The sequence below is a fragment of the Pelodiscus sinensis genome, chromosome 3, assembly GCF_049634645.1.
Source record: "Pelodiscus sinensis isolate JC-2024 chromosome 3, ASM4963464v1, whole genome shotgun sequence".
NCBI lineage: Eukaryota > Metazoa > Chordata > Testudines > Trionychidae > Pelodiscus > Pelodiscus sinensis.
Genome location: NC_134713.1, coordinates 2,476,278 through 2,503,242, shown reverse-complemented (window position 1 = coordinate 2,503,242; position 26,965 = coordinate 2,476,278). Strand labels below are relative to the sequence as shown.

At 49.1% G+C, this 26,965-nt stretch overlaps 1 protein-coding gene and 1 long non-coding RNA gene across 3 annotated transcripts in view; one reads left to right on the top strand and one right to left on the bottom strand.

The window, feature by feature from the left end:
• Positions 1 to 2,712: 2,712 nt before the first annotated feature.
• Positions 2,713 to 6,241, bottom strand: LOC142827722 (uncharacterized). The gene is made up of 2 exons (XR_012902428.1): positions 5,491 to 6,241; positions 2,713 to 4,638 (listed from the first exon to the last, which is right to left on the bottom strand). It is a non-coding gene; the product is annotated as an uncharacterized LOC142827722 (long non-coding RNA).
• GATA4 (GATA binding protein 4) overlaps positions 5,269 to 26,965 on the top strand; it is a 51,124-nt gene continuing 29,427 nt past the window's right edge. Inside the window, exons 1-3 of one of the 2 annotated variants that reach the window (XM_075923237.1) lie at positions 5,269 to 5,467; positions 7,244 to 7,432; positions 8,805 to 9,580. In XM_075923237.1, coding sequence (XP_075779352.1) covers positions 9,097 to 9,580 — 484 coding nt within the window. In that variant the 5' untranslated portion in view covers positions 5,269 to 5,467; positions 7,244 to 7,432; positions 8,805 to 9,096. The remainder of the gene's footprint in view (positions 5,468 to 7,243; positions 7,433 to 8,804; positions 9,581 to 26,965) is intronic. The other variant, XM_075923236.1, reaches the window with a different exon arrangement.

Here is a 26,965-nt window from a genome sequence, read left to right as displayed (position 1 = left end):
CCCTTTTTTCCCCTCACTCCCCCACCCCAAAAAATATTTTAATACAGCAGAGCCTCCCAGCCCCCGTGGGAAGCGGTTTCCTCTAGATTCAGGGCTGCCAGTCCGGATTTAGCTCCCGCCGCGGTGCGCAGACATTCCCACGTGGGGAGAAAGTTCGGGCGAGGTGGGGCACACAATTAAACCCACAAGCTCGATCCGTCATTAGGGTGTGGCGCTCAGAAGCTCCCCAGCCGGAAAGCAGAGACGGGGATCCTGTCTATTGCCCTCTGAGAAAAGCCCCCTTTAACTGGGTTTTTCTTCCCACGGTTTTCTCTCTCTCATGGTGGGGGGAAGGGATTCCATATTTCCCAGTGAAATGCTGCGGTATGATACGGCGAGGCATGTATGTGTCACATATCACACACACATCGATAGCATAGATGGCTGGGCCACGCCAGAGAAAACCTATGCATGTTATGTTCATGTGTACACGTCAGGATACACGCTACAGGCATGTAGCGCACAGATGCCGATACACAATCTGGAAGATGCTTGTGGCTAGTTTGTATTGGGTGTGGAACTTCTTTATGACTTGATCTAAACGTCCAGAGCAGTGTTTCTCAACCTTTTTAAATAAAGTACCTTAAAAAAAAAGTAGAAGTACTCCCTTTAAAAAAAATAATCAAAATTATAAGTGCCCCCAAACACACACACACACAAAATTCGACCACTGCAACATACTTGTTTAAACTAATCATAGCCCGGGGTGATGTAATTTTTGGGTGTAAAAAGTACATAAATAATAAAGGGCTGTAAAACTTAAAACAAAAATTCAGTTTTCTCCAAATTTCAGTTGTGTTGACATACTCCCCCGAGCAGTACCTCTAAAAAAGGGTACTCATACAGCTGATTGAGAAACACGGATCTAGTGTGTGGTGCTTATCAATGAATGGGCGTGTCTACACAGGGGAGCTACTTCGAAATAACATGATCGTGTAGACACGCAGTTTAAATCATCTTTTTTCCATTCAGCCTGGGCGGAGAAGTGATGTTCAGTGTTCCCTGCACGCCTGAAGCTGGATCTCCAAGAGGCATTGCTGTGTTTATTCGGGGCTTCTTTGGGTCCTTTCCAAAACAAGAATGCAAAGGCAGTGACATATTTTCCCCCCTCACAACAGAACAGGAGCGGCAGACGTAGGAAATCTCTCGGCCATCAGCTTCGCTCTCAATTCAAATGGTCATTGAGACGCGGGAGCCGAGAGAAATGGAGAACAGTCTTTTCGGTGTCGCTCCGCTACACAGATCGCTGCTAACGACTCGCATTTGGCCTCGCTTGACAGCAACCTGAAAGGCAACACTAGAGCTGTATGCGCTAAAATACTAACTCTCTCCAAGATCACCCATAGCAAACAGCCCGCCCGAGCGGCGTGGATGGATTCCTCTTACTGGTCAGTTTCAGCGTCTCCAGGCTGTAAAGTGGGCGCTATGGGATAAGGACTTCTTCGATCGAGGGTTCGACCCCAGCGCCCGCCGACTTCAGTTTTGTTCCTCTTCCTGAAAACTCCCGAGCCCGCGAAAGTCCTGAAACAAGCCGTGAGATAAACTGAAGGCAGTCAAGTCCTTGAAATTTCCCCTGCTCCTGGCAACCGCGGCAAACGCGTGTGTTTAAAAAAGAAAGCATTGGTAGTACACAGAATCTCAATCAACCTTAATAGCGCGGGTCCCATTCAGAGAAAGAAAATGATCGAGTTACCGAGAGCTGGGGGAAAATACATCCAAAAGGCAAATAAGTCTTTAGAAATCGCTCACCTCTGGACACACAGCTGCTTAGAGAAATACACACATGTACACATTGTCGCTGTGTGTGTGTAGGTACAGAACATAGTATAAATATTGTATAGATCTGTGGATATTTATTTAGATTTTATATATACACGCACATATAAACCCTGTCAGTCTGTAACTTTAAAAAAACAAGTAGTCCCATAGCACCTTATCCGAGACTATATATATGTTTATATTTGTGTGTGTGTATATATATATAAAATAGGTAGATAGATATTTTTATATATAAAAATAATGAGCTGTTCTGGGCAAAATCTACTTCCTCAGATGAATGGTGAGTGTAGATATGCACATATATAGTAGGCATAGATACACCTACATATTCAAACGCATATGCATCTATAGTATTTATATATAATGCGTGTCTGTGTGCATAATTATATTCTATGCATGTCTGTATTATATATTACTATAGTATGGAATAATAGTATTATATATTAGATATATAAAACAGAGTTGAGTATAGATTATACAGCTCTAGATCTAGCTATCTATTACTATTATACAGTGCAGAGAAGAATAGAATATTATTATATGTTAGATATAGCTATTATTATTATTATTATATGTTAGATATAGATACTGATATAGATATATAGCTATAGCTATACAGATATAGACAAAAACAGATTAGAATGTAGATTATACAACTCCAGGTCTATAAACTATTAGGTACTTATTATGTGGAGTATAATTTCTTAAGTGTGTATTTATAAAATAGGAGGAAGATTGTGTATGCGAATGGATCACACACACACACACACACACACACACACACACACACACACACACTCTTAAGAAATTAAAACAAGACAGCGTTGCCGCAAACGGCAGAGCTAATAATTGCTTCCAATAGCAGCTGCCGGCGCAGTGCGACAGAGAAATGAATTTCACCGCAAAACTCTTTTTATTTTTCGACCAACGAACCCAGTCCCAAACTGCCCCCGAATAAGCTCCGAATCCGGAGTTTTCTCCTGATCCGTTTCATGAGTCTAGTTTTTTGTTTTCATGGGAAAGGTTACCGAAGCCTTCAGCGTGAGATTTCGAGTTTCAATCCGAAATGAGATCAGCTAAAATAACAATTTGTTAGCGCGTTTCTTTGTCATTTTCAATCCGGTTCGATGCAATCGATTGTTTTTCGTTTCTTGGATTTTTTTGAAAGTGAAATTATTGCGCAGCTTTCTTGTTTATTTTCCTTAGCGTTCAAACTAAAACATGACATCAAGGAAAGCCTAGAGCTAGGTCACAGGAGAAAGTTTAAAATCGGGGTGTGTGTGTTGTGTACAGGATGCGTGCGTGCTGTTCTGCAATTTAAGAAACACTTCCCTGGTTTTTCGATTCTTCTTGCGTGTTGTCCATCCTTTATACACGAAATTGGATACAAATAAAACAGAGTTGCCAATTAGTTTAGGCTCGCTATTTCTTGACACTCGAAAAAAAAAAAGACATGTATACTTTGCCCAAACTACAAAGCTAAATAAAAAGATCAGCCAAAGAGGGGGAGAAATCAGGTTGTCTTTGAAAGAAAGGAACAAAGAAAGGAGCAGCGGCGGAAAAGTCTGAAAATAGGCTTTGTTTTCAGCGGTGCTGTGATGAGAAGCGAAGCCAGCGGTCGCTAGTCAATTACCTAGTCAATTACCTACACCCAGGACTTCCAACAATTGAATAACTTCGCCCCACGTCAGAATGTCTTGGCTTTTCTCGTGCTTCTCCCATCTCCTGGAGGTTCTCACCCATCTCCTTGGCCGGTCTGTCTGTGGCCCCTTTCCCCGGCGGATCGCTGGCTAGCGAACACATTTTGCACGTGGGAAACCTCCGGGGGAGAAAACCAACCCCAAAGCTTTCCCTTGGCAGAGTCTCGTTTCGTATCGCCCGCTAGCCGGAGGCCCTAGTTGGGTCTGCGTTCGAATCCGGACCTGGCCCGATGCAGAACCCGCGTCCCTTTTCAAATAGCCCCGCGTCCATAGAAGGGAAGCCATCCCCCCCCCCCCCCCCATCTCTGGCTGCGGCTGTTATCCGAGATTCGAAGGCTCTTTGGTGGTAATCGAGGGTGATTTTCAGGCAGCAATAGTGCTGCATTATTGCCCTATTAACCTTTAGACCTGCCTGAAAAGCTGACAGGGAGCCACAGGCCCACACATGCTGGGCCAAGCCCATAAGAAGAACCTAAGACCCATCAGACCAAAGGTCCCCCCAGCCTGGTGTCCTGTCTTCTGACAGTGGCCAATGCCAGGTGCCCCAGAGGGAATGAACAGAACAGGGAATCATCACGTGATGCCTTCCCTGTCACCTATTTCCAGCCTCTAACAGAGGCCAGGGACACCATCAATGGACCTAACCTCCATGAATGTATCTAGTTCTTTCCTGAATGCTTTTAAAGTCCTGGTCTTCACAACCTCCTCCAGCAAGGAGTTCCACAGGTTGACTGTGCACTGGTGCAGGAAGAAAAACTTCCTTTGGTTTGTTTTAAACCTGCTACTGATTCATTTCATTTTGGTGACCTCACACAGCAGGGGATGGTGGCTGGGGACATGATGTGTTTGGGGGGGATGGAGGTTTTTTGGAGGGCAGTTAAGAGAGGATGGATTGAGCTAGTCTTCTCACTCTACAGCTCCCCCAAGCATCTTTCCATGTGGGAACATCGGCTGTAGTTTCTAGGAATATCGCCTTCTGGCCATACCGCCCTCTGACTTCATTTGTTCATTTACTGGGAGTGTCCCTTCTCTGACGACATAGGAGAAGACCATGGATGAGCATTTGGCTGCAGCGGCCTTTGAAGATGACCAATGCCATGGGGAAGTGGTATAACAAATCCTAGAACAAGCAAGGAAAGGAACAAATGAGGGCTGTTAGTCAGGCTGGGCAGGGGCGGTTTCCCTAGCCACTGTATGTCAGGGGCTGGGAATGGGCCACAGGCGAAGGGTCACTGCATGATTCCCTGTTCTGTTCCCTCCCTCTGGGGCACCTGGCCTTGGTCACTGGGGGCAGACAGGACACTGGGCTACATGGGCCTTTGTTCTAACCCCTCTGGCCGCTCTTACATTTGTGTGGCCAGGGGGATAGGCACACACAGGGCCCAGGAGGGATCGGTGGTTTCTTCTTCCTCTTTCCTAGACCCCTTCCCCAAATCCTGCGTCCCAGAGATCCTGGATCCCCTCCCCCAGCCTGCACCATGCTCCCCAGCGCAAACGGCCTCCGCAGGGACCCAGCACACTTCAGGCAGGGCCCGATCCTGAGTGCACGTGCCTGCCTGGAGATGGGATTTGGGGGAAGGGGGGTTGGTTCAGGGACTGGCTCCAGCCCTCCAGCCCCTACCCCGGCCCGGGAAGAGGCGGCTGGACTTTGGCTGCTCTGGGGGTTTTTGTTTTTTTTTTTTAACCAGGAATGAAGTCTGGCGCCGGCTGATGGTGCAAGAGATAACCCCACCCCGCCACGTGATGCGGGGAAACCAGTCACCACGTGGGAGGGGAGGAGAGAGTGGGGGGCAGAAAGGGGGGGAAGACAGCAGGGAAAGGCTGGCAGGGCAGCAGGGCTTCTGAGCCAGGAGGGGGAGGGGGAAAGACCCCCCTTCCCAGAGGATCCCGACCAGCGAGCCGGGAAAAGCCTCCACCAGACCCCCAGCCGGCGTGCCTAACCCCCAAAGGTGGGTACAGCTCTTCTCCTTACCTTTCCAGCCTGTTTCCCCCTTCAGCCTCCGCTCTGCCGCTTAACCGCCCCTACCGGCACCCAGCGACGCCGGGATCGCTTCGGATCCCCCCCTCAATCCGGAGTCAGTCCCGTTTTGCGTTTACACATGTCCCGAAAGCCGCTCGCCTTCTGGGGGTGCTTTCTCCTGCTCCTGGGCCAGAACATGGAAACTGACAGAATTTTAGCCGGGGGGATCACACTTGGATTTTCCCCCTCCTCGTCCCCTTTGTGTCTGACCTGGGGGAGAGGGCAGATATGGAGGCGGGGAGATAGGGGGAGGAGAGAAGAGGGGGCAAAGCGGACTGCGGTTTCTCGTTTTGACAAGTTCCCGTTCTTCCAGCTTCGCTCCCTTTTCCTGACAAGCTCCCAAATTTCCTCCGCGCTAAGCCTGACTCATCCTCCCTGTCTTGCCGGTTATCTGCTCTTATCTCGGGTTTATTTCGTTCGTGTCCAACGCCGGCTCCTTGTGAGGGACGAGGGTTCGTTTTGGGGGGCACTGGAGGCCTGGTTGTCAAATGTAAACCGAATCCAGGTTTACATTTCGCCAGGGGCAGCCAAAGGAGGCCGCAGAAACTGGCAGATTATTATTTTTTGGCTGCGCTTTGTAATCCCCAAGAGAGTCGGTCACTTTCTCCCTGGGTAAGCAAACCCCCCAGCTCTTCCGAGGCGTGCGCCTCTCTCCCTTGGCTTGAATCGCACCCCGAAATAAGTGACACGCTCAGCCAGTGAAGGTAAAATTTAAATAATAAATAATAATAATAATAATAATTAATAATCAGTCCGCCTCGCATCGCTCAAGATCCAATGTTTTAATAGCTTTTCATCCCAAGCTAGCGCCCAGAAAGAAGAAACGGGCCAGCTTGGAGCGTCTGTCTCCAAAACCAATTCTGGCTCTTGGTTGAAAATGCGGCAGCTGATTAACAAACTTGTGAAAAATTATCTCAGCGTCCGGTTCTTTAGATGTAGTATAATTATTATTTTTTTAAAGGGGAGGACGAATTAATTCGTTTCCACGACTTTGCGGAGTGGCTTCCTTTCCCAAGTGGCTTTCCATGGACGGGTCGCCTCTCCCCCCCCCCCCAAAAAAAACAACCATTTTGCTCGTATCTTCCGTGGGAGAGGCCAAAGGGTGGGGGGTTTCCTCGGTGCGCAGTACAGGTGAAAAGAGGCTTCGGAATTTCTGAGACCTCGCTCTTTGGGGGGTCGTTCTCAGGGGTATAGGATCGGGGCTGGGATTTTGGGGAGGCGCTGGAACTCACTTTTTTTTTCACTCTCGTTTTGTCGCGAAGATCGCAGCCCGCCTCTCTCTCCAAACCCCAGCAGAACTGTTCTTCCGTGTTCAGGGGACTTCCCGGCGTCCCAACCCGCAGGGTTGCGCGGTGGGAAAACGGGGTTCGTTTGCTCGACGGCTGGCAGGCCTGGCGCAGCGCTGGAAATTCTCCACTTCCCAGCCCCAAAGCGGTTCCACTAGATTGTTTCTTCCTTTGCGGGCCGTACGACCTGACTTGAGGCTTCAAAGAAAAGGCATCGCGTGGCCCGAGCCAAAGGCTAGAACGCCCCGTGGGAAATCTCGGGCTTGTTTTTTCGTTTCAGATCTTTTTTTTTTTTTATTGCAGCCGCTGCCTTCCTGGGCAAACTTTTCCCCCAGGCGCGGGCGGTCAGCCCTGGCGGAGAATCGGGCCCTTTGCTCGCACGCCTTGCAAAAAAAAAAGCGTTTTCTTTCAATCTACAGCAGGTCTTGCCAAGTTATTATTCCGCGGCGCTTCCGATTAGCCCGGGTTTGGCAGAGCCTGCAAGGAAAATGGCTTCTCTTTAAACACGAGGAACCCGAACCGGATCCATCGCAGTTAGACGGGGCCCCGTCTTGCATATTCCGCAGCATCTCTCTCGCCCCCGGAGGCCTGCAAATTCCTGGGCGCGGGTGCGTCTTTGCTTATGTGCCCGAGTCCCTGTGGGTGCCTGCCTGTGTCCTGGGCTTGTGTTTATGTTGCTTATACAAGGCCCTGCGTGTGAGTGTCTGTGAACATGTCTCTTGGGTGCACGGGTCTGGGTCTGTGGGCTGGCATGTGTGTATTTCTGTTTATGTGTGTGTTCATGTATGACTCTGTGTCTGTATGCATGCATGGCTCTCTGGGTGTGTGTGTGCATGGATGGCTCTGTGTGTGTGCATGGCTCCGTGTCTCTGTGTGCATGGCTCTCTGTGTATGCGTGCATGGCTTTGTGTGTGTGCATGGCTCTCTGTGTGCGTGCATGCATGGCTCTGTGTGCGTGCATGCATGGCTCTCTGTGTGCATGCATGGCACTGTGTGTGTGTGTGCATGGCTCTGTGTGTCTGTATGCGTGCATGGCTTTGGGTGTGTGCATGGATGGCTCTGGGTGTGTGAAAGCATGGTTCTGGATATGTGCGTGCAGGGCTCTGGGTATGCACGGTTCTGTATGCCTTATATCTGTGTGTGCACGTGTCTTTTATCTTTGTGTGTGCCAGTGTCTCTTTCCTCAGAGTGTGTATATCTGTGTGTATCTCTGTGTTTAGTAAGAGAGAGGTAGCCCTGTTAGTTTTTCCTTTTGTTTTAGCAAGATCAGACTATGTAGCACTTTAAAGACTAACAAGATGGTTTAATGATGAGCTTTCCCACGAAAGCTCATCACCTATTAAACCAACTTGTTAGTCTTTAAAGTGCTACATAGTTTTTCCTTTTGTTTTCTCTGTGTATGTGAGTGCATGTCGCTGTGTGTCTTTGTGGGCAGCTATCAGTGTGCATGCCTTTCTGAGAGCATCTATGAATGTGAGTACGTGTGTGTGTTTCCCTGTGTCTCTGGGTGCATGTCTTTCTAAACTCTGTGTGTCTGGGTACAAAAGTCTCAGAGGGGTCGCCGTGTTAGCCTGTAACTTTAAAAAACAACCAGTTGTCCTGGGGCACCTTAGAGACTAACAGGACTAGAGACTCGCGAGCTTTCCTGGGTGAGACCCACTTCATCAGATCAGGCCATGGGTCTCTGTGCCGACTTGTCTCGCTCCCCTCCGAGTCGCGAGCCGCCCCCTCCTGTGTCTGCCTAATTTAATTTCTCCCTGGCCAGCCTCAGACTCCTGGTCGCCTGCCCTCAGCCGCGGCGCGATGGCAGATCAAACGCCACATTAGCACCACAATGGGCCCGGCCCTACCTGCCGGAGCCTGGGGGAGGCTCCGTCTCTCACCTCCCCTCCGTGACCCCCACCCCTCTCTAACCTCCTGATCTGCGCGGCGCCCGGGCCGCCCCCTCTCACCCCGCTCCCCGCTGTGCTCTCTCGCTAGGTGTGGGGCTGCGCCGGCCCGCAGCGGAGGGGCGGAGACTCCGAGGTGTCAGCGCCGGTGACCGGGCTGGAGCCGAAGGGGGCGAGGCGCTAGAACCCGGCTGGGACTGGCCACCCCGAACCCGACGGCGGACCGGAGTGAGGACCGGGGCTGGCCGCGCCGCAGGGAGGCGTGGGGCTCGCCGGACCGGAGTGAGGACTGGGCCGTGCTGCGCCCCAGAGCGGACGGGGCGCTCGCCGGACCGGAGTGAGGACTGCCGCCCTGGAGCCGGCTTGCTGAGCCGCCCGCTGCGATGTACCAGGGCCTGGCCATGAACCACGGGCCGCCGGCTTACGACGGGGCGGGCGGCTTCGTGCACGGCGCGGCGGCCGCCGCCTCCCCGGTCTACGTGCCCACCACGCGGGTCCCCTCCATGCTGCCCAGCCTGCCCTACCTGCAGAGCGGCGGCGCCTCGCAGCAGCCCAGCCCGGCCGCCAGCCACCCGCTCTGGAGCCAGCCCGGCGCGGCCGAGCCGGCCGCCTACAACCCGCCCGTCTCGCCCCGCTTCTCCTTCCCCCCCGGCGCCCCGCTGGCCGCCGCCGGCGCCTCCCGGGAGGCCGCCCCCTACAGCGGCCGGGAGCAGTACGGCCGCGCCTTCGGGGGCTCCTACTCCAGCCCCTATTCCGCCTACGTGAGCCCGGAGGTGGGCGCCGCCTGGAGCGCATCGCCCTTCGACAGCCCCGTGCTGCACAACCTGTCCGGCCGGGGCGCCGCCGGAGCCGCCAGGCACAACCTCGGTAAGTGCCCCCGCTGCGGGGAGAGAGACGGGGCGGCCGGGGGAGCTGGGGCTGCTGGGGAAGGAACCAGGCTCCAGACCAGCGCGGCGGGGCCCAAGGGCTGGTGGCTAAGGATTAGTCCCGCTTCTGGCAAGGGGCGCACCTGGAGCGAGTCCCCCCCCCACCCTCAACGTGAGTGGGGTGGGCTGTGGGTGCAAGGCAGGAGCAGCGTGAGAACAGTGGCATGGGGCAAAAAGCGGCTGGTGAGAAGGAGCAGCTGTAAGGAAAGTGAAGGGGGGGGGGAATTGAGGCAGGGGAAGAGAAGTTGGGGCAGGCCTGTGTGCTGTTCATGAGTGCTCCTCTGGCTTCCAGTGGCTTCTTTCTCTGCATGCTGCTGGGGACTTGCTGCCTGTCAAACCCAGACCACTTATTTGGGTCCTAATCCAGATTTAGGAACTCCCTTGAGGCCCCCGCATTTGAAAATCTTGGGTGACCCCTGGCCCCTTCTATTTCGGACCCTCCAGGCGGACTTAACACAAAGTTGCACACGTTTGGAAAACATGGGCCGAAGAGGTGAAGAAGGCGGCCTCTGTCATTTTATTTTAGGGAGATAGCGGGGACCAGGAGAGGGGAAGGAAAAGTAAGGAGGCTGGCTTATCATTTCGAAATCCTGTTTGCTCGCCATGTTCTCTCTGCTGCTTTAGCGCGGTGGTTAGAAATAAAACAGCACTTGGAAAATGATTTGAATTCACACACAATGTTCTTGTGGACAGTTGCCCACTGTTGAACACCGTTCTTCCTTGTAGTCCCATGTGAATTTGCACAACCCTCTGGCATGTTTTTCTACAAACTTTTCATCAATAAAAGTTGTTCAGGGACTGGGCATTTCACACTCTCCGAGCTCTGTGTGGCCCACACAAAGGCATTTACACATTTCCATCTGTGATTTGAAAGGCAGCATTTGTTATCAGACCCTGTTGTTAGAATCTGCGGTCCATGAGGTCGGACTTAGTTTGATAATCTTTTCCCCTGCTCCTAAAAACCCCTTTTCTGCCCAGTGCCCACAAGTAGCGAGAGAATAATACTTTTAAATCCCACCACGAAATGAAACCAAGGGAATTCGTGAGGCCTCTCTAAAAGATTCCATTCTCTGCATTTTTCAGCCCATCTTTTTCTATCCGGCTGGCTTTCCGGGCCCAATCCTTGCTATGTAATCCCAAGAGACAATGATCAGGAGTAGTTCCAGTGACTACAAAGTTGCCATCCCTAGGAGTAAACGCTGCCCTTGTGCGGTCTGGCGGTTACAAGCTTTGAGTCCAATCTCTTAGGGCGTGCGGTGGAATTTGTCTTTGGATCTTTGAACAATTCCAGTTACCTTGTGCAGTCCACCAGCCAAACAAGGATATTTTACCTTCATGGCTACAGGAAAGGGTATAATTTAAAGTTCAAGATGAAGGCCTCAACTCAGCAAATGGATTTGTGCCACTAGACCACCTTTTCTAAGTTACGCCAAGGTGCCGTTTACATGGGATCTGCGTGAGCGGATCCGATTACAGGATTGGGGCTGAAATGAGTAAAAAAAAAAAAAAAGCTTAGATTTTAAAAGGAAAGATTACTTCGTACAAGCGACTTTTGGTGTTTAAAAAATTGTAAAAAATCAGCATGGGAGCTGAGGTTGAAAATATTTAAATTTTAAAGTGCATTATATAAGAGTGTGCTGTTCAACCATGATTGCTTTAAATATACCCTCTCCCACCCTCCAATCCAGGCATTTAGGGCAGTGGCTCTCAATCTTTCCAGATTACTGGAATCCTTTTAGGAATTTGATTTGATTTGCATATGCCCAATTTCACCTCCCCTAAAAACAATGTGCTTACAATAGCAGAGGGAAACATACTAAAGTATTGCAGCTAGCTTTCTCACTTTTACCATGTACTTATACAATAAATCCATTGGAATATAAATATTGTGCTTACATTTCAGTGCCTAGTAGCTAGAGCAGTATAAAAAGTCACAGTATGAAATTTTAATTTGGACTAACTGTAGTTTGAGTAGGAGGCTGGACTCCATGACTCCTAAGGTCTCTTCCAACCCTATGATTCTATGATTCTATGTTAGTGCTTTTTAGGTAGTATGTTGTCCAGTGTTTCTCAACCTTTTTTTATAAAGTACCCCTTAAAAAATTATAAGTACCCCCAGTGCCTACAGTTTTCAGACACACAAAATGTTTTTCTATCATTGCCACACATTTGTTTAAACAACTTAATTGTAGCCGGGCGGGTGATGAAATTTTTGGGTGTAAAAAGTACAAAAATTAAATAAAGCGCTGTAAAACTTACAACAAAAATTCAAGTTTTCTCCGAATTTCAGTTGCGTTGACGGACCCCCCCAGACTTCTCTGGTGTCACTCGTTAAGAAACACTGATCTAGATTAAGTTGATGTACCCCCTGGAAAACCGCTGGTACCCCAGGCGAAGGACAGTTAACTTAGGGCACAAACCTCTATCTTTATTCAAGATGAGTTCCCACTGGCTTCCATGAGAGTTTTGCCCTCAGGACTATTAGCCCTTCATATTTAAGTGATAACAAAGATTTCCAGCTGGGTGGCTTTTCTAACCTCAGGGGATACTTTGCAGCAACTGTAGGTGTTGGTATGAATGTGGAATAGTTGTAGGGTGGCAGTTAAGAAGCAAAGGGAACATTACAAGAGGGGAACAGCTCTGGTTAGCACATGGGTTCCCAAACTGGGGGAGGGGGAAGGGGGGTGAAGAAATTCCAGGGGTGGCGTGAGGCAACCCAGCCCCCTGTCAATTCCCCCTCACCCCATTTTGTGCTGCTATTTTTGTTTTTTGGCCCTAGTCAGTTCCTTTTTTTTTTTTTTTTTTTTTGCTCTACAAGTTTCCAAAACTTGGCGGGGGGCATGAGTGTTTCTCAAAAATCAAAAAGGGGGCGTGATGCCGAAAAGTTTGGGAATCACTGGGTTAGAAAGTCCAGGTAAAAGAAATGAAAATATTGCAGGAAATCAGAGTGATAGGCATATAAGGAGGGGAATGAAAACCGTACTTTCTGTAGAGTGAGTGGAGATAAAAACCATGTTGAGTTGTCAAATAAATACAAGAGTGAGGTACGGACAATTTAGTTCAATAATAGACTTTAGCGAGTTTGGTCTCTGTTTTTAAAATGCCTGGCACAACGGAGCCTGTGGATTTGTAGGCACTGGCCTCTTTCTTTCTCTCTTTCTCTCTTTCTCTCTCTCTCTCTCTCTCTTCATGTAAAAGAGGAACACAAGCACTCTAGACTGAACCCTGCAGTTGAGTCTTGCCCATCCTTTCCATGAGAGCCAATTTTGTGGGGATAGCAGCTGACTGGGGTTTCTTTGCGTTATGCTACAGCGTGAGACGCAAAGGAAAGAGCCTGTGTTTGTCGAGTTGGCTTTTGAAGCCGAACTGTAGGAAGGTGGATGTGAGAACGAGTGGCAGGCTGGGTAAAATTACTGGCTTAGGATCCTGGTTGTGGCTCAGGCGTGTTTGAAAATGTTTCCCCGCCTGCCCCCCAACATGCCTAATTCGCGCTCTTGCAGGATATTGACCCCTCGGTGAGCTTTCTCAGAGTCTGACGATCAGGCCCGTCCAGCGTGGCCATGAACTTGATGCAAGCCTGTGGTTTGATGAGGCTTTAAGGAATTCCTGATTGAATGGTGCTTGAAAAGAACCTATTTTTACATCTGCTTTTGCCGCCCTCTCAAAGCCAAAAACCGGCTCCTGCGGTTGGGCTCCCCCACCGCAGACTCTGACATTAGCACAGCCTCGAAACCAACAGCCTCAGACTTTTGGAATAGGGTTGTGGATTGGAGGAATCCACATGATACCAGAGCCAGGCTTCTGGATCCACAGAGGGAAAGGAAGAAAGGAGGCCTGGAAGGTCTCAGATCTATGCAATGTTTGTTTAAGACTATGGACAATGCACCCTTATGGAAACAGTTGTTGGCGTCTCAGTGACACTGGTGTGCTTTGAAATGGGCCCATGGAACGATCCTTGGGTTCCGGGGATTTTGCAGGAGGGAGCATGTGTGTTCTGTGCAGAAGTCTGGGAAGGAAGGGGGTTGTTTGAGCGGGCCGCTTTTCAGCAGGGAAGCATCTGGAAAGATCAAAGCCCCACACAGAGACACAGCATTGGAGGCAAATGTCTTCTCTGCTGTTGGGAGATTTTGAGCCAGATCCTCAGCATTTCAGCCAGCGGGAGGCTAAGATATTTGCCCTGTTGCATCCCCTGGGTGGTTTCTGGGTGACTCATCAGCATTGGTTACAATCCTTTGCCACCGAACAGTAGTACAGTCATGTTCCCCACTTCCCTTGAGCGCTGAGTACTCCAGCTCTGCGCGCTGAAATGGGCTTCTTAACGTCACCGAAAAAAATGTATTTGGAATGTGTCCTCTCGATCTGACAAGGTATCTCTTTGGGCCTAATACCCCTGTATGTGCGGTGATCCCACTCTGCTGGCTTTTGCTACAGCGCGCCCACTACCTTTCACCTCTGTGTGTCTGTAATATACAGAATCCAACCCGCATTTTCCCAGATTAGAGGTGAGTCCTGTACCCTTCACGCATGTCCACACCCCTTGCGGACGAGCGGCCGGTGATGCCGCTTGCGTGTGAGTAAATGATTATGTGCTTCAGGGCCGCAAACCAAACCCCGTGGCTCCAGCAGGCCTTCTGTGGGTGACTTCTCTCCCTGGAGGAGTTGCACGGTTGTAAAACTGGCGCCACAGCGCCGTAGACTGCGCCTAATCAAGAACAGAATCAGGCCAAGGAGGAGCCGGATTGGGCCCGGCTAGAGAAATATTCTTTCATCCCAAAAACAGAGCGTTCTTTTACAAACTTAAAGTCAATAATAAATGTGGGTTTTATTACGAGATCAAAATGTTACCTGGAAGAGTGAAATCATAACTTATCCTACATTGCACTAGAAGTGGCAATCAGCTGTTTGTGTAAACCAATCCAACCTTAGTGCATCTAATACTTTAGTTTAAAAGAGAAAACTCTAGAGACCGGTCTTTGGATTGATTACTTGAGTTACAGTAATATTGAGAGGCCTTGACAGATGCTCGTGGGGCATGAATCTGGCCGTATTTTGATAAGGGGTTGCCTCTTTTCGGGACAAGAGGATAAAATCCAATGAATGAGCGACTGGGAACTGCAGGCCGTTTATCAAAGGGAACCAGGCCAGATTTTGTATTCCTGGCGTACTCCCAATGTGGGGAATCCTGGTTCTGTTGAAATCAAGGGGACTGCCACGGGGTGAGGATTTGGCCCGAAGTCAATAGGAATTTTTGGTCCAAGCAGGATCAGATCTTAGACTCGGGATCCGTTCCGTGGTTAGGGATGGCTGCTCCAAAAATACTCGGCTGTGTGAAGTTGTCCCCTCACAAACCTTAGATGCGGCTAGGTTGATATTCATCTCCCGACACGTTGGGCGCACCTTCAGTAGGACAGAGGACATGTTCTTAGTAAACTTGGGGCCAAGGAGTTGCGCTCTCTAAGTCATGTGGGTGAGCACTTGCGGTACAAATGCAACTCACGAGAGTAAAGTTACGTCTGCACTACAGATCCTGTACCGGCGTAGGCCCCTAGTGTAGACACAGCGGCTGTGTCTACACTGGCAAGTTATTCCGGAAAATCAGCCGCTTTTCCGGAAAAACTTGCCAGCTGTCTACACTGGCCGTTTGAATTTCCGGAAAAGCACTGACGATTTAATGTAAAATCATCAGTGCTTTTCTGGAAAAACTATGCTGCTCCCGTTCGGGCAAAAGTCTTTTTCCAGAAAACTGTTCCGGAAAAGGGCCAGTGTAGACAGCAGAGATTTGTTTTGCGCAAAAAAGCCCCAATTGCGAAAATGACGATCGGGGCTTTTTTGCGGAAAAGCGCGTCTAGATTGGCTACGGACGCTTTTCCAGGAAAAGTGTTTTTCCGGAAAAGCATCCTGCCAATCTAGACGCGCTTTTCCGAAAATACTTTTAACGGAAAACTTTTCCGTTAAAAGCATTTCTGGAAAATCATGCCAGTGTAGACGTAGCCAGCGTGTACCAACAGAAGGAGGTTTTTTGCCTTACTGGGCACACCCTCTGCTCGAAAGACGTTAGCGATGCCAACCGAAGCGCTCTATCGTTGGCATTGCTGAATCTATATGGGAGTTTTTGCTATTGTAGCTGTGTAAGTAGGGCAGTGGTTCTCACTCTGGGTGCATGTATCCCTTGGGGGAACACAGAGATCTTCCTGGGATTACAGCAGTTCATCTGGATATTTTTGTAGTTTTACAAGAGGCCACATAAAAAGCCCTTCCAAAGTCAGTACAAGCTAACATTTCATACAGACAAGGACTTGTTTATATTGCTCTATCTGCTGTACACTGAAATGTAAGGACAATATTTATATTCCAATTGATTTATTGGATAATTATGTAGCACAAATGTAAAAGCGAGCAATTTGTCAGCTAGAGCGTGCTCTGACACATTTGGGTTTTTAAGCACAGTTTTGCCAGCCAGTGTTTTTTCAGTGAGGTGAAATTTTGGGGTACCCAAGACGAATCAAACTCCTGCAAGGGGTACACTCGTCTGGAAAAGTTGAGAGTCACTACGCTATGGGAGGGGAGGTTTTCAGTTTAAAGTGTCGACCAGGCCTACGTAACAGACGGCTCCATAATTTGGCCGTTGGAACAGAGAATGTTCTTTTCTAGTGATGGCTAACATGGTTTAAAGATCGATCGCTGTCAAAAGGCAAGACCCATTTTGAAGCGGACAGCCGTTCAGATGTCCGTGACAGTTTAAAAACAAAATCGCTCGCTGTAAGAATAAGAAGACTGTAATTATGGGAGTAGTCACTGCTCTGGGTCCCAATTAGCCACCCCGTTGTGCGAGGTCTAGGAACACCAGTGAGGTTTCACACTGAAGAAATTAAATAAAGTAACAAATGATTAAAACTGAAGTAATTAAATAAAATCCCGAACCGGCTCCAATGTAAGCGATTGGATCTGCTTGCAGAGAGCCCTGTATCAGATCACAGAATTGAGGACTCCAGAGAGAAATAATTCTGCAGTCTTCTTGCAAGCAGAATAACCGTCGACTCCCAGAAGAGTTTTGCCTGCGTACAACTGCGCAATAGCTCATTTCATGAAATGTCACTGATTTTAATCCTAAAGTTCCCTGCAATCCACACAGATCTCGTGTCCCCGGCCCTAGCATTGCTGCCAGGCTTAGGGTGAGAAAAGTGGCATTATTGCTTTGAGGCTAGAAAGCATTAGTGGCACCGAAGGAAAGGACCTCACAGCGCTGTGTGCGTCCTACAGGAATAATTCATTTGCATCCCTCGTTTTGGAACTTTGGGTATTTTACGTCCAACGTTTGGAAGGTTGAGGGGCTCGAGTGAGGACTGAGCTTGTTCTATCTCTTATCCTGTTGAAAAACAAAATTAAGGATCCGTGTTCCTCGTGTGCACAGTGAAACAGGCTGGCGATTCAGGGGCAAATTGGGTCGCTGGACTGGTCAGTTTCATTGCTACAAGCGTAGGAGGGCAGTTTCGCCTTGGAAATCCTTTGTGGGGAATGGAGGCTTGCCTTTGGCCTGCTTAAAGAACAAAGAAAATGTTTTGATGGATATATATATTTTTTTAAAGGGCTCACAATGTTCCACTTAAATGCTGGAATCTGAAGACATTAATACAAAACTATGCATCCCAAATTGTGGATGCTTTTCAAAAGTCGTGACAAATATTTCATCATAGGTTGTGCCTGGTCTTTTCTGGGTAGAAAATCTACTTTTTGGAACGAAGCTATCTGACAGTGAGCCATTGAAGCATTCAGTAGATTATTCCAGGCATAGTGAAACTGATTCTGGGAGCGAATCGTTATCACGTGCTAAGTCAGGGTGGCTGTTGGGATCTATAAATTTGTCTACTCTCAAATGATAAATTAAAAATACTGATCTGGGATCACATTTCGTGAGGGTTTATTATTTAAAAAAAAAAGAGGTGTGTTAAAAACGGTTCTCAGAAATAGGTTCGAATGCTATTAAATGAAATTCCTGACGTTGTTGCTGTTAGAAAGAACCCTGCGACTTCCAGGAAAATTTTGAAGCCCCTGGGTCTAGTAACAAAAGCAAAATTTTCTATTATATACAGATGAGTAGCTTTTTAGGGACCCGTTTAATTATCTGTAACTTATGGAAGGAGGATCTGGCCTTTAAAGGAGACATTTCTGAAACAGAACTGATTTACTGAACTCTTGGCAGTTTCTTTGTATCTTATATTCTGAAACAAGAAATTTGTTCTGTTGTTATTATTCCTTACAATACAATACGGCTGTGTTGGAATTCCTCACATGGAAAACTCATCTACCAGGGATTTTAATGGGTGCACACAGATATTTTCAAAGCTGGGTTTTTACCTATCCATGACAATTTCGGTTTCCTGCCAGTTCTTTGTTTTTAAAGTGCTCGTTTAGGTAGCGTCTGAGGGCCATGAAGACGTACGTTGCAATTGCACGGAGGTTTCAAAAGATGTTTGACTCGGTGGCGTAGTTCTGCATGGATCTGCACTCAAAAATCTCAGCCGAGATTGGTGTTAAAGACAAACAAGCCAGCTTCATTCTGAGATGAAACAGTTCCCCCCTGTAATCTAAATGGGGTTTGGTATGGACTAGAAGAGAAGCAGGTTTAGGGCCATATAAAATGGTAGACAGAGGGGGAACTAGGATTCAGAAGCAAATCATCCTCTGCTAAATGAATGAGAGACCTAAAATTCCCTTGAGTTACTTGAGTGTCGGCACACAAATCCGAGACAAAAGTCAACGGAACTTTAGTTTCTTTCTAACAAGGGGCCGTCGGGTGTGTCGGTCGCTGCAGAGAGGGGTTTGGTGTTTTGATCTTATTTGTGGCATTTAACCAAAATTCTCTCAGGATGTTCTCCTCCCCCCTCCCTCTTGTGGATCTGGATAGCTTTTTGTGTGTGGGGGGGTGGAAATAAATCTGTTTGCTAGAAAATCTTTCACAGAAAGGACAAGTTAAGGGTTCCCCTTTTACAAAGGAAGATAGCAATGGCCAGACAGGGTTAGACCTGGGTCCAATATCCTGTCTCCACCAGGGGCTGGCACCAGATGTTTGGGCGGATGCTACAACTCGTAACCCCCAGTAATTAGAGATTGATGTAACCCCGGAAGTACTTTAGAGTTGATCTCAGAACAGCTCACAAGAAGCAATCAGTTGCTCTCTTATCTCCTTCCTCGCCTCTTTCCATTTGCCTCCGATGCATCTTATTATTCGTTATTGTTGGGGCTTGTCGAACCGCAGTGAGCCCTGCTCGCCAGCTGCGCTGTCCGGCGATCTGTGCACGCACAGATCGCCCGAACCCGGCTCTTCCGGGTTGCAATCTACTCGCCATGGGCAAGTAGATTGCATTATTTGTCGAGCCCTATTATTGTTATTAGTGGGAATTAGTATGTATTCTGCAGTCGCCTCTAGGAGCTTTGTCGTGGATCAGGCCTCGCTGGGGTTTGGTGCTGCACAGAAACAGACCAAAAAGTGGTCCCTGTCTCAGAGAGTTTCTACTCTAAGATGAGACACTAGATGGATACAGCCCAACCGACTGGGGTGCACAAGGGAACAATGAGACAATATTGTTATCTTACATCAGTCAGCTTTCCTTCTGCCGCTCCTGCCTTGGAACACAGCCTGGCTGCGTCTAGACTGGCAAGCTGTCTATATTGGCCGCTTGAATTTCTGCAAGAACACTGATGATCTCATGTAAGATTGGCAGTGTTCTTGCGGAAATGCTATGCTGCTCCCGTTTGGGCAAAAGCCCTCTTGCGCAAATGCTTTTGCACAAGAGGGCCAGTGTAGACAACGCGGTATTGTTTGGCGCAAAAAAGCCCCGATCGTGAAAATGGCGATCGGGGCTTTCTTGCGCAAAACCATGTCTAGATTGGCACGGACGCTTTTCCGCAAAACGTGCTTTTGCGGAAAAGCGTCCGTGCCAATCTAGATGCTCTTTTCCGCAAATGCTTTTAACAGAAAAACGTTTCCGTTATAAGCATTTGCAGAAAATCATGCCAGTCTAGACGTAGCCCTTGTGTCTATCTCCAGCGCATCCTCGCTCTATGTATTTTCAAATATCATGAGAAATGCATCCTGCTCCGGGCGGCCTCTCTGCTTCCCGCCCAAGGCTGGTCAGGTCTTGGGAGATTTGATCTTATTTCTGAAAGCCCCAGCACTTGGAGTCATGTTATTATGTGAGAATTGTCAGGCATTCATTGGGGAAAAATTAGCATGTGTTTAGCCCTGCTGGCAGCAGAGGGAAGCTAGAAAAATATGAGCCCTAAACTCTTTGAAACTCAAGAGGCAAACTAAAGAGAACTCAACATTTGCTTTTTCGTTATTGTTATCATGATCATCATTGATAATGATATAATAATAATTTAATCTCATTATTTTAAGCCAATCTTGTGATTTTTAAGCCAATCATGATTTCAATATAATCTTGTGATTTTAAGCCAATTTCCTGATTTTTTAAGCCAATCTCGTGATTTTTTTAAGGCTCATGCTGTTTGAACACTCAGGGCTGGCAAGTCTGAAGGTGGGATGAAATCAGCCCTACCCTGTGAATCCAGGGGCGTGGCTGGTGCGAAATGTGTCCCTGCGATGCAAGAAACCAGCTCTGCGCCCCACTGTTTCACGGGAGGCGCTCGAGGGATTGTGGCGGTGGTGGGGCTGCGCCGTGACCGCGCGCACGAGAGGGTCGCAGCTGAATGTGCATGAGCCTCCCCATGCCCTGTGGCAGGAGCTGCAGGCTGCATTCCTGTGCCCCGCTTGGGGCTGCGAGATTCCCCCAGCAAACCCACGCACGGAGCAGAGCCGTTCTCAGGGGCTGGGCGGGTCTTGCCTGAACACTGGCCGGGGTGCTTTGAAAGATACGGGACTGATCTTCAGATGCTCTTCGCTGGCCCTACTGCATGCATTTCAGGGGACCCTCCCATGCGTATTGTGTAGGAGGCTGCAGTGGACCGAGGCTGCTCCACACAGTCGCATGGCCCATCTGCTGGCAGGAGTGCATGGGACTGGGATGTAGCCAACAGGGCTGCTGAGTCACTCAGGTTTGGCCCGGCTGCCTCTGCAGCTGCCTGGTTTGCCTGTGGCTCGAGAGTGGGCAAGAGGCCCCCGCTATCCCTCTGCAGGTACCAGCGATCCCAGATCCCGTTGCCTGCGGATCCCCTTTTCGGCCAATGGGAACCTCACGAAGCGGGGTGGACCAGGGCATCGCTTCTCACAGCTCCTATTGGCTGGGAACGGTGATCCCGCAGCCAATGGGAGCTGCAGTCACCAGTACCTGCGGAGAGGCAGGTAAATAGACCACTGGTGGGCGGCCCACCAGGCGGTTCGGCTCCAGCATGTGACTCCCTTCCCCACCCTCCAGACCTCTGGTGTAGAGGGGCTGTTACTGGCCACAGGGAGTGGCATGAGCTGCGGATCCCACGCCGCTTTATTGACCCCCGTGCGGCAGCTAGAACAGCTCCTGTCAATGGGGCTCGGGGGAGGTGGATAATGAGGGGAGCCGCACGGATGGACGGCGATGCAGGATCTGGCCCGAAAGCTTTGTGCGAGTCACTGCCTCCCACTCCGCAAGCGTCAGCTCCCCCTTCTGAGCTCCCAAAATCTGGGATCGGCGCTCTCCCTCCGTCCTGCCCGGCCCTTTGCATTTGTGAGCCGTGCAGTCAAACTGTCACCTCCGTTCCGGGCTAATCGATAGCGCCCGGGGAGCAGGTTAATTATAATCGCAGAATAAACGCCGCCGTCTCAAAGGTCGCCCGACGTTAGCAGTGTTTCAAAACCAGAGAGGACAATGCCAAGAGAGTTTCATTGATCCCTCCAGGGCAGGTGTGGGAGTTTGAACCTGTCCACAATCCGATCTGATTCAAGACTACTCGATCGGGTTCCTTATCTCGAGCTATTTCCTATCTTATAATGTCTGTTATTTTAGATAAAAGTCCAATCAATTGGGCTAGAAAAACTGCAAGTTACATTTTCCTCTGATAAGTTTTGGTACCTGCAGGTTTATCGGCTGGGTGCTTGTCAAGGCTTGAATTGACCTGTTCAGATATTTAATCAGTTACGGGGAAAATCTTTCTCTTTCTGTCTCTACCCCACCCTCGCCAGAGCAGTGGAATGACCCAATGTTCAGAAAAACAAATAAAGCCGGAAAAGAGAATTATTGGAGGTTATCCAGTAAACCAGGAGCAGGGGGCAAATAGCACAAACTGGGACTCCTTGGGGTGATGAAAAGAATTAGCGAAAACAACACTATAAATAGGCAAGAATTGCACTTGAGTTATCCTGGGCTACGTTTTCTGATTTCCTTCCTGTAAAGATATTCCCCAGTGGAACAGAAGCCAGAATCAGTAAGTGCATAATGATCCTGCAGGCGTGATTGGAGGGGTGGTTGTGGGGGTGGGGGGAGAGGAAGGACAGGTTCATCCCTCAGGTCACTAGGACGTTGTATGTGAGTGAGGGTTTGTCATCTGAGTAAGGCTGCAGAGTGGAACCCTTCCTCAGAGAGAAACCACCAAGGGATCGAAGGCCCAAACGTGTGTCTCCCAAAACACCACAATAGGCCAGAGCCATGCCTGTGGTTTTAAGATCTTTGCAGAAAAACTTCCCTAGCAGGGGCTGGAAGCCAAAGAGCAAGGGGGTGTCTATACAGTCCCTTTCCCTCGAAATAAGCCACGCCATTGGCTCCGCTTATTTCAAGGTCATTTCAAAATGGCTGATTTTGAAATTTGGCATGGTCTATGCAGCGCCAGATTTCGAAATCAAGCGCTGTTCAGACGCCGGATTAGTGCACGGGTGTAAAGACGCAGAACTGCTATTTGGAGTTACTTTGGGTATCCCGAAATAGCCCTTCAGTCTGTCCGTAGCCGAGGAGGGCCACTTGGGTGAAACTTGTGAATCCCTCTCTCCCCCGGGCAAGCTGCATTGTTCAAGCAGAGGGGGAGACAAGAAAGGAAAGAAATTGCACAAGGGTGAAAAGAGAATTCTGTTTCCAGCAATGCATGGCTCTCCAGTGGCAGAGGCTAATCAGTTTCAGTGTCAGGACTAAGGATGTTAAGGACGAGTTGACTGTCCGATCAGCAAATGTTTATCAGATAGTCGAGTTGACTGGTCGCTTCCTCCTCCCCCCCTTTGCTGCCTCTATCAGATAGAGGCAGCAATAGCGGGGAAGAGGGAGTACTTCAAAGCAGTAGTGCCGCACAGAGCCCGGGGTACGGGTTCCATGCAGATCTGCCACATTTCAAAGGAACAGCGCTGTACAGCTGATCCCGGGCTCCATGCGGCGCTGCCCCTTTGAAATGCCGCTGCAGCGTTTCAAAGGGGCAGCACCGCCCTATTGACTAAATGAATAGTAGATGCAGAAACGCATTGACTATTCGATTAGTGAATTACACGATACTTAACATCCTTAGTCAGGACAATATGACCTGTCTCACCATAGTGGCGTTTTGGTCATAGAATAATGTAGAAAGAACCCAGCGGTCGTAATTGTCACTCTTTCTGCCAGAGGAGGTGGCGAAGATCAGGATTTTAACAGGGTTCAAAAAAGAGCTAGGGAGATTCATGGAGGTTAGGTCCATCAATGGCTATTAGGCAGGATGGGCGGGGATGGTTTTCCGAGCCTCTGTTTGCCAGAGGCTAGAAATGGGTGACAAGGGAAGGATCACATGATGTTTCCCTGCTCTGTTCACTCCTTCTGGAGCACCTGGCATTGGCCGCTGTGAGCAGACAGTCTGGGCCACATGGACCTTTGGTCTGACCCCGTCTGGCTGCTCATGTTCTTATCGTACCGTCCATCCACAGATTTCCAAGCGCTGTTTTACCCACACGGCCCATTTGCTTTACTTTCCGCACTGTAAATAGGCCCATTAAACCCAGCGCTGGCCAAGGACAAACCAATGGCAAAACTCCGACTGACTTCCTGTGGGCTACGGTTTCACCCGCAGGAACTGGCCTGTGCAGAAATTTAAGCACGTGCTTACGTTTTTGCCGGCTCGAGGCCAACTATTAAAAAGCCCTGAAATGTTTGAGGGTGGAGCCGCTGATTTGGGCCTGGATCTGGCTTGTGTAAACTCACGTGTGCCGTTCCCATGACATGCTGATTGGGATGGGTGAGATACGCCAGCCGGCTGCGTAGTCACTGGAGCCCGAATCGGCTTTCCCTGGGGGTGCCTGGAGATCGGGGTACTGCGTGGAGGCTGGGGAGCATGTGCCTAAAGGGGAAGCAGATCATAGGGTTACTTGGTTAACAATAGCCAAAGGACTCTGTATGTGCCCCTGAGCTGTATTCTGGAGGGAAAGGTGGAAAGAGTAGGAAGAGTAGGGGAAAGAACATAAGAACGGCCATACTGGGTCAGACCAAAGGTCCATCCAGACCAGTATCCTGTCTGCCCACAGTGGCCAATGCCAGATGTCCCAGAGAGAGGGAACACAATAGGTAATCCTCATGTGGTCCCTCTCCTGCCACCCACCTCCAAATAGACAGAGGCTAGGGACACCAATCCTACCCATCCTGGCTAATAGCCATTGATGGACCTAACCTCCATGAATCTATCTAGCTCTTTTTTGAGCCCTGTTAAAGTTCTAGCCTTCACCACATCCTCTGGCAAGGAGTTCCACAAGTTGACTGAGCGCGGAGTGAAGAAAAACTTCCTTTGATTTGTTTTAAACCTGCTGCCTATTCATTTCATTTGGTGACCCCTAGTTCTTATAGCGTAGGAACAAGTCAATAACTTTTCCTTATTCACTTTTTCCATACCAGGCATGATTTTATAGACCTCTATCCTATCCCCCCTTATCTCCTCTTTTCTAAGCTGAAAAGTCCCAGTCTTTTTAATCTCCTCATTATTTTTGTTGCCCTTCTCTGATCCTTTTCCAATGCCAAGAGATCTTTTTTGAGATGGGACTACCACATCTGTACCCAGTATTCAAGATGTGTGCGCACCTGATTTTATACAGAGGCAATAAAATATTCTCTGTCTTATTCTCCATCCCTTTTTTAATGATTCCAAACATGCTCTTTGCTTTTTTGCCTGCCGCTGCACACGGAGGGGCTGTTTTCAGAGAACTATCCACAGTGACTCCCAAGATCTCCCTTTTGAGTAGTTGTAGCTAAAGCATGATGTGATAGGGGCACGCTGGGCCTGGTTCTCAGTTATTCTAGGCCCTTGTCAGAAGACACCATGCAATGGGTGAAAACGGCCTCGTGACAATCTTAGCCATGTAGATAGCCTGTCCTGCTCCCAGCCTCGAGTCAGCATGCTCCGACTAGCATCCAGATCCCTGTCCATGCTCAACTGGCGAGCTCGAGCCTGTTCCGGAGCCGCAATGTCCACACGGCGACTTTTTAGTGCACCGGCTCCAGCCCTGCTCGTACGAGTCTGTTCCTCCAGGCTGGCAGGGATGTAGAGAGTTACAGCAAGCATGGGGCTGCTCAGACTTACCCTGGGGCCAGGGCAGGCCCCCACACGTCCCAGAATCTCAGGAGCGCAGAGGTCACTTTAAAGCTGCCTTCCCCTCTTCCCTCGTCCCTGCCCAAGAGCAGGACTTGAGTAATTGAGCCTCAGGCAAGGTGGAATGGGAAGTGCCCTCAGCCATACCCGATCACAGTGCAAATGGGGTTAACCATACTACGCTGGGAGTTCGCAGCAAGGCCCTGCCTTGGCTTTCCCCAGCCCCTCTGCTCCATTAGCCCCACAAGTCCTTGCCATCCCTCCCTCCCCTCCCTTCTGTTATTTACGCACCCTTCTCTGGCCCCAAATGGCCAACAGGGTGTTAACAGATCCTCCTCCACCCCAGCCGGGAGAGCTACATGAAGCTAAGCCGGCTCATCCCCTCACAGGTTGGCCACAGCCCTTTCCAGGAACACGGCAGGGTATGTCCAGGGAAGGCTGGGGCAGGTAGAAAACCCTCTGGTGGTGCCCGCGTAGAGAGAAAGTTGGTGCCTCTGAGTGGCACAGATTGCTAGTGTGGATCAGGGGAAAGTTATTGAGCAAAAAAAAAAAAAGTCACCTGCCCCTTTAAGGGCAGCCATTTTGAAATTTGCTGTTCTCTGTGGCACACCTCTGACTGCCTTGTGGCATGTTGCGGCACGCCGTGCAACACTGTGCAAGTAACACTGCTATAAAGTGTTCCTTAGGGCATATGACTAGGGCTGTAAATGTGGAGAAGACTGTTCCTTGGACCCGTGGCACCATGTTGTCCCCTGATGGCAATCAGCAGAGCTCCACTCTTCGCAGTGGATTTATTTCGTTTTGCGCCAGCTGAGACTCTGGCCCTTTGCTGCCTTCCGTTTCCTGTCCGGGCAGATCAAGCTGTGAGGTGCAGGCCCAGATCCAGACATGGCCAAAGCTCAGAAGGGTTTAGATCCGGGATTACAGCACAGGGCCTGTTTCACATGCGACTTGGAAACCTTCCGTAGCCCTGAGCTCGTAGGGGGTGGAACCAGTGAGCGTGTCCCACAATGGTGCAAGCATTTCCGCACGACTATAACTCACCAACAATAGTCTCGTGGCAGAGGCTGTTAGGATTACTCGCACATGGAAAATTGCTCAGGTGCCTACACTAGAAAACAGCACAGCTGTGTTGGCTAGAAACATGCCAAAACGAACCCCTCACTGTCAGCAAAAAGTCGCAGTGTAGATGCAGTGATAGTATCAAAAATAACCCTTTTTTGATAGTATCAAAAACAACAAGGTCTGGTGGCAGCTTAAATACTAACAATTGTATTACGGTAAAAGCTTTCTGGAGTGGCAACTCACTTCATCAGGTGCATGGTCTGAACGAAAAACAGGTAGTAGGTAGACAGAGATGTACTCAGTCTGATAGAAGAAGAACCGACATGTTTGCTGTAACTTTTTGAAACGTGTGATATTAAGGGAAATGGTGAGTTTTTAAAAAAATGTCTAAGGAGATCTAAGGTTAAACTTAGATCATAGTCTGAATAGTTTATAAACAAATAGGTAGATTCTTTTTCTATCAGATGGAATAAATCACATGCCAGAGTCTGGCTGCCACACGAGTGAGTTAAATGAAAAAAAAAACCCACGTATTTTCAGGACCGGGTTCAAACAGTTTAAAAAAAAAAGTGCTGTAACAAGGCTTTTTACATGAGATTAACCCTCCTCCCCCCCCCCACACACACACAATCGACAAGGATTCTAACAGACAAGGGATCCCATTCTGCAACTGCATCTGCTCCCTCGGACCCCAAGCAGGTGAACTTCCATTTGAGAAGACAGATTTAAGGAGAACGTTCATGTTTGCTGGCAATTTTTAAAAAAAGAGAGGGGAAAGTGGGAGGGGGCAAAAAATGCATGT